The sequence below is a fragment of the Hipposideros armiger genome, unplaced genomic scaffold (genome assembly GCF_001890085.2).
Source record: "Hipposideros armiger isolate ML-2016 unplaced genomic scaffold, ASM189008v1 scaffold_28, whole genome shotgun sequence".
Classification (NCBI taxonomy): Eukaryota; Metazoa; Chordata; class Mammalia; order Chiroptera; family Hipposideridae; genus Hipposideros; species Hipposideros armiger.
In genome coordinates this window covers 1,673,225-1,680,403 of record NW_017731378.1, presented here as the reverse complement: position 1 = coordinate 1,680,403, position 7,179 = coordinate 1,673,225, and the positions used below count along the sequence as shown (strand labels likewise).

General features: G+C 48.7%; 1 protein-coding gene across 3 annotated transcripts in view; it reads right to left on the bottom strand.

Annotated features, from left to right (window-relative positions):
• Positions 1-212: 212 nt before the first annotated feature.
• Positions 213-7,179, bottom strand: part of CNNM1 (cyclin and CBS domain divalent metal cation transport mediator 1) — a 61,854-nt gene continuing 54,887 nt past the window's right edge. For 2 of the 3 annotated variants that reach the window (XM_019636452.1, XM_019636453.1), the window contains 4 exons: positions 5,640-5,823; positions 5,360-5,509; positions 3,602-3,703; positions 213-2,610 (listed from right to left, as the gene is read on the bottom strand). In XM_019636452.1, coding sequence (XP_019491997.1) covers positions 2,531-2,610; positions 3,602-3,703; positions 5,360-5,509; positions 5,640-5,823 — 516 coding nt within the window. In that variant the 3' untranslated portion in view covers positions 213-2,530. Of the gene's footprint in view, positions 2,611-3,601; positions 3,704-5,359; positions 5,510-5,639; positions 5,824-7,179 lie in introns of those variants that run through there. The other variant, XM_019636454.1, reaches the window with a different exon arrangement.

Below are 7,179 nucleotides of genomic sequence, written 5' to 3'. Positions count from 1 at the left end.
CCTCACATCTAGCTTTGACAGCCCTGCCTCTTCAGGCAGGTGGGCCCCAGGTGAGATCATTACACGCACGGTCCACCCAACCTGCATCTCAAATGAAACCACTTCAGAACTCGGAGGTTTCATGGGCAAGGAAACCAGCCACATTCCAGGAAAAGCATTTTCATTTTATTTAAAAATTATGTACAATTCATTAAGCCTTCATAAATGCTTTATTTTAAAATTAGAATCCTCTTTTTGTTTTTAAACTTTGTTTTTGAACCTGAAGAAAATCTTGGGGGTGGGGAATAGGTGACAGGCTCCTTAGGATTCTGCAAAGGGATGGATGTAATGCAACAGCAGTGGCCTGAGCCCCGTGGCCTAAGTAATGTAAGGAACACTAGCCAGGCAGGCCCCCTAGGGGCCAGTGGCAGCTGGGCAAGAACTGCATGATGGGAGTTCCTGACACTGTTTGCTGGTGAGGCACTCAGCATGGGGGTTGTAGGAGAGGGGCACTTTGCCTATTCCTACCAGGCAAAAGTAGGTGTTGGGGGTGGGTGGTAGCTGTGGAGCTATCTATGAGAAGTCATGCACTGCTGAGACTCAGGGGGTGCCAGGCAGGGGTGTGAAGTCAGTAAGACATGGCCGGAACAGGCATCGCCAGCTGGAAAGTCTTCACTTCCACATGCTGTGGCCCTCCTGTTTGCAACACCTGCTCTGGTTTGGAGGGGAAGAGGGGACAAAGTTACATGGGGTGTAGGTTATACAGTAGCCTAGGGTGTGACAAGAATTTCCGAGGATTTCCACTTCTCGGTGGGTGCTGGCGTTCCCCATCGATTTCATGGACACTCGTGAAGACCACTTACAACTAAAAATCTGTCTCACACTGCCCAGTGTTCACTCTCTGCATTGCAGAAACTTTAGGCTGAAAGTTCCACTTTCAGTTAAAACAGTGGTTTTTAACCTTTTGTGGGTCTAAGACCTTTGAGAATCTCATGAAAGCTTTAGCCCTCGGGAGGGGGGGGGGAGGGAATAGGCATAAGAACACATACACTAAATTCCTACAGTGTTATGGGTTTCATAGACTCTCTGAAGTCCAACAATGGACCCCGGGGTGACGGACCCCAAGTTAAGGACCCCTGAGTTAAAGGTTCCTGTGGGCAAACATTTTCTTTTGAGCTGCAAATAACCCAGAGGAATGATCGGTGTCCCCCTCTCCATGTGGTTATTGATTCAGTGGGTGTGGGGACGTAGGAGAAATGGCTGTGGAGGAAGGGGAGATAAGCCTGGATGCTATGCCCCAGGGAAAAGTTAGGAAATGGTTTGGAGGTTCAGCAGACAGCACTGGATCACTGGATCCCTGATCCAGGGAACCCAAGGGTGGGAGACAGATCAGAAAGGAACGCCGTTGTCCCAAAGACAATCTTCACTTAACTTCCACATTTTCCCTAAGGCTGGCTATGTGCTCTGATCAGAATTATTCTTCAAGTAGGTATGTGCTGTAATCCTGCCATCTGGTGGTTATGCTTGGAATTGCATCGCCCCCACATCCTGGTGAAAAACCAGCGTTCTAATACGTTCTTGGAATAAAGTACACTTAGCTGACCTGCTGGGATGCAGTAAGGGCTGGGGGGTGGGGTGACGGATGAAAAAGAAGAATGATTCTTCAATGTTCCTGTGTAATGCACATTGAAGTCCCATGAGAACTTGCATCCTTCTTGGCTGACCTGGGCACTCTTTGGTTTGTCATGGCTAAACTTGCTTTAACAGCTTAGAATTTTTCCATATAATTTTTTTGCTTTTATTTGAACTGAAAACCTGAAGTTCCATCTCTGGCTCCCAATTGGATCTTTCTGCTCCCTGCTCCTTCTCTTGCAGAGCAGATTTATTGATGGATCGATCACTGCAGATCGGAAGCCAAAGCAAGATGTATCCCTGGGAGAAACAGTGACTTGAGGTTCCATCTCACATTCTTTCCATTCCAGCTGAGACGCACTTCCCAGGCTGCTGGAACCTTTATCTAACAGGAAACCGGTCACTGACAGTTTTCTGTACTGTAACTTCACATGCCCACATGGGTGAGTCCCACTGCCCTAAAGTCATGGAGGAATTCTTGGTGCATCTCCTGAGCTAACCTTCATACCTGCTACTCCAGCCTCCTATGTGCCTGTTTGCCAGTGGCAACTTCTGAGCTAAGCTAAGCGTGAAATATGGCATCAGGGGATCTCAAAGAACAAAAAGGGCATCAGGGGTCCCAGAGTGGCATTGTCAGCTTGGGGTAATTTCTTCTCCAGTCCCAGACTGGCCTGTGGACAAGACCATTTCTAGCATGTTCCACTGGAGGCACCTCATTTCATTATGGCCACAGCAAGGCTTTGAGTCAAACTGGAGGCAACGAGGGAAAATCTGCCCAACGGACAGGGGTGAAGAGGTGATGAGGAAAGCGGACACTCTGTCACCTGTGGGAGGCCTTGGGGAGAAGCAGATGATGGGAGGGTGGGTTCTCCCCCAAAGCTCTGGAATCTCACGCACCCGACAAAGGCTGTCTGCCCTGTCATGTGATCAGAGGCGTTAGATTGGAGTTGTCCTCAGAGGCCCTCTCTCCATCAGATGACTTCTTTCTTTTTCGACCACCTGAAAAAGAATTTGCAAGGATCAATCAAGACTGGGGAGACATTCATACTCTCTTGACATTCATAGTTCTCTTTAAAATAGAAGCAAAAATGGAGACAAAGCCCTTCATAGTTTGGCAGGAAGTAATCTGCATTGTATCCTGGTGCTGATATTTAATACTAGGATGCAACTTCCATCTGAGATGACAGCTCTAAAAAGCCACAAACCTAGGCCAGTGCCAATGGAATGGAGATTTCCTGGAGAGGACTGAAGGTAACGCCTCAAGATATTCCTTTCCCATCCCCTGAAGGTCATGGCCCAACTGACTGCCAGGCACCCTCTGAGAGAGGACTGGTCTCACACCTTTGATGTCCCATGAATCAGAGGTGGTGGGTGTGTAGCTGGGTGCCATTCTCAGGGGCCTACATTTTCTGGCTCTGAAGCACCTCCTCATCTGCACCGGGCATGTGGGGGTGATTACCTAATTGTCCTCAAGGACGGAAGGGCAATCAGTTTCCAGCTCTGCTGTTTTTAGGAAGGAGTATTTTTAACCTTTTCTCTGTCATTGACTTCCTTCCATGGGAGGGTATTGCTTTCCTGCTGAGTCTCCTAACATAAATTATTTCTTTAAAGGACCAGATAATAAATATTATAGGTTTTGCAGGCCACATGGTCCCTGTTGCGATTACTGAACTCTGCCATTGTGGCCAGAGATAACAAATGGGTCTATTTATGATCCCATAAGTCTTTATTTACATGAGCAGGTGGGGGTGGGGGTCATGATCGGTCTGTGGCAGACTCCTGTCCTAGATGACCACCAACGGAATGGGACAGGTCCCCAAATTGTCAAGGGTGCGGTTCCGGCCCAAATCCTATGATGAATTCCCACACTTGTACTTCATTAGGGTTCCCAAAAGGGGCCAATGGCTCCTCCTCCAAAAGTCAGATCTTAACATGCTTTTTCTATGAACCGTCTGGTGGGCAGCTTTCGTCCGGGTGAAGAGCTACTCACTGAAGGTTCTCAGCAGCCTCTTGCCCACGGTTTCCTCGAAGTCGCTACTGCAGGGGCTGGTTTCTGTGTCCAGGTTGATGTTGCAACGTTCACTATCTGATGCTGAGAGAAAGGAAAGAAGAAACAAGTCAAGTGTTTCCAACCTACACACCCAGCAATCTAGGTGGGGTGATTCTGGTTGACGTTCCTCAGCAGGTAAAAGTTAAAAACCAGAGCCAAGGCAGCAGTGGCCCTGACAAGGGAAGGATGCCCCGGAAGGCATTGGCTCTGATTAGTTAGCAAGAGGCACTTCAGTGCCCCAAAAGGAACAAAAAAAAGAGAACAGGAGCAGGAATCCAACTATCCAAACACTTTGGCAGGAGAGAAGAAGAAAATGAGATGTTCTCCTCTCAGCATCTTTACCAGACAAAAAGCACATCTGAGGACAGGTAAGGATGTCTCCTTTCTCTGCTTTCACAGACCCTGGAAAATCACAGGGCTAAATAACAATTAAGCACATGCCCCCATCTTTCCTACTAAAACAGTGGGAATTCAGAAAGCCATTGAATCTCAGAGCCTGGAAGGTGCCCAGGCTCTACTGCCTTTGGAGTAAGAATGTAACCTGTGAGGCATGTGGAGGCAACTGCACTGCGCCCAGAGCCACGAGGCTGCTCCCTCCTAACGCAGTACACGGACTGGGCAAGTCATTTCCCTTCTCCAGGTCTCAGGGTCCTCATGTGTCACAAAAGGAAGGTGAACTAGATCATCTCCAAAGACTATCCCATCTTCTCCATTGTTATTCCTTTGATGTAATTTCTTGCTACATGCTTTAGCTACTAAATTCAGTGTGTGCAGGAGAAAAAGAACATCAGTTCTAAATTCAGGTCCTGGAACAGTAATTATGTATGTCTCAGATTTTCAGCGTTAGCTGCAAGTTCAAACATGTTGTCTCACTGACTTTGAAACTCAATGAGCACTTGTTGGGTCATTGCTCTGGACTTGAGGGGTCTCAAACTATGGCCTGGGGCAGGTCTAGAAGGTCGGGTGAGGTAGCTGTGAACCCGGGGTGTGGGCGGAGGGGGCTGCTGAAAGCTTGGGGAATTCTGAGGCAAGCACAGAAGGACCCCAAGACAGTTGGGACACTGGGAGCTCAGGGCAACACCATTGTCAAGACAGAGGTGTTCAGTGTCTCGGAGGGAGTGATATGATCTCAGGCTTCAGGACAAGTCCTACAGATTACATCTGCTCTCTGGGTCCCAAAGGAAGGGAAAAGCCCTGCCAGTGAGCATGAGGGCTGATAGCAATGTCCTAATCTATAAGGTAGGTCTAAGAATACCTACTATTTAGACAACATGGTCCCAAGCACTGGGATGTGCCCTCTCTATATATTATCTACGCTCAAAGCGACTTTATGAGCTAGTCATCATGATTTGTAGCTACTGACATAAGGAAACTTACCTATTAAGACAAGGAAACTGAATCTTTGGTTAAAGAAACTTGCGTAAAATTGCATAGCTCTTAAGTGAGGGGACCAGGCTCTGAACCCAGGTGGAAGTCTAGCTGCTAACACTGCCCTACACACTGCCTTCTGGGAGAATGAACTCAGATGGGCCTGATGGCTGCTCAGTAAATGTTAGTTTCCTTCCCTGGAAACTAACGCAAGGCGCAAGGCGGTGGGGAATTTTACATGGGGGCTGGGGTCCCGGGCTCCCATCACCCAGTGCCCCATGGTGATGACCACCCCCCCTTTGCTCCTCTGGGCCCATTTCCCTCCCTGACCTGCTCTCGTGGGAACAGCTGCAGGAGATAGCGAGAGGTGCTGGGTGCTGTGCTCCTCGAAGTCTGTCATATCCTCCTGGGTGAAGGCCATCTCCTCCATCCTCAGGTACACAACCTCGCTGGGGCTTCTCAGCCCACCTGAGCGGCTGCCTGGGGAGGACAGCGAGTGCGTCACCTCTCTGCTTTGGAGAAGACCCGGGGCTCCATGAGGCAGTGCTTAGAAGGCAGGCAGGGCTGCCCTCACTCCAAGGCAGCCCCGCCCTCTGCCTGAACGACTTACACCTCAGGCTGTTCCTGTTGTTCAGGAGGGTGACAGCAGGATCATCCTTGGGGGTCTGGGGTGTGCCCCGGGTCGTGGGAGCCTTGGTGGAGTCTCCGTCAGTGAAGGCCTCCATGTCGGGGGACTGGGGTGAGCTGTCCATGTGACTGGCGGTGAGTGCATTCTGGTACTGCTGCCGTGTGATCTGGAGGGACGAGGCAAAGGGCAGAAGCTCAGGAGGAGCGGGGCTTGATGTGGCCCACCTTCCTGGGCTCAGACGCAGCCCCACCAGGGTGCTTTGGAACCCAGGCCTCTGCGCCCGGGATCCATGAACTGAGGCCCTTCCCCAGCCTATACCAAGCCGGGGGTTGAGGGACAATGAGGGGACCCTTTGCTTGTTTGCCACCAGAGTTCCCACGGACTGTCATTTTTATTGGATCTGGACACTTAAAGTTAATGTGACAAACTTTTGGGGGTGCTCCTCTCTGGGTTGATGCTGTTTCCAGGTTCTGAGGGCTTGGGGTGCCAGCTACTGGGATCAGAGGAGAAGAACCCACGGCAGAACCCAGAAACCAGAGGACAAACAAGGCTACAAACCCCACAGCAGCTGCCGGGTGGCCCCCAGGGCATCTGAAGGGGCAAGATGCCTTATTTCTATAGTAAACATGTATATATTTTTAAAAAAGATTTTATTGGGGAATTGGGGGGAGGGGAACAGTGTTGGGGAATTGGAGAAGGGGAACAGCCAAGGTGTTGTCCTTCAATCTTAGTTGTGGAGGGTGCAGCTAGCTCAGCTCCAAGTCCATTTGCACTGCTCAGCTCAAGGTGCTGTGTTCAATTAGTTGCAGGTGGGCGTAGCCACCATCCCATGTGGGAGTCAAACTGGCAGCCTTGTTGTTAGGAGCACATGCGCTCACCAGCTGAGCCATCCTGCCACCTGTTGGCAGCTCAGCGGCAGCTCAGCTTGGGCACAGCTTACTGGCCCATGTAAGAATTGAACCAGCGACCCTGTTGCTCAGAGCTCGTACTCTTAACCAACTGAGCCACTCGGCCAGCCCTCTGTAGTAAATCTTAAGCTAACTCTGTTCCTAGAGTCTTTTCAATGAGTAACGTTTAGATTGAGAGAAACGTTAGGGTGGATTTTTTCTAAACTATATTTCCTGTAAATTAAAAATTGGGTTGCATTGGTATCCATTTTCTAGTTGTTTCAGGAGAAGAATTATTAGTTCTTTTTTTCATTTACTTAGGTCTTTTTTTCTCAATTTATTTGATATGTTTTTAAGATTTTTACTAAAATATAGCTAACATACAATATTATATTAGTTTCAGTTGTGCGCTATATGTATTCAACATTTATATACCTAAAAAAGTGATCACCATTATAAGCCCAGCAACCTTCTGACACTGTACCACACTATCACAATATTATTCTTGACTATATTCCCTATGCTGTACATTACATCCCCATGACTTACTTGTTTTCTACCTGGAGGTTGGAACCTCTTATTCCTCTTCACCTTTACCCACTTTAAAAATTTTTCAATTACAGTTGACATTTGAT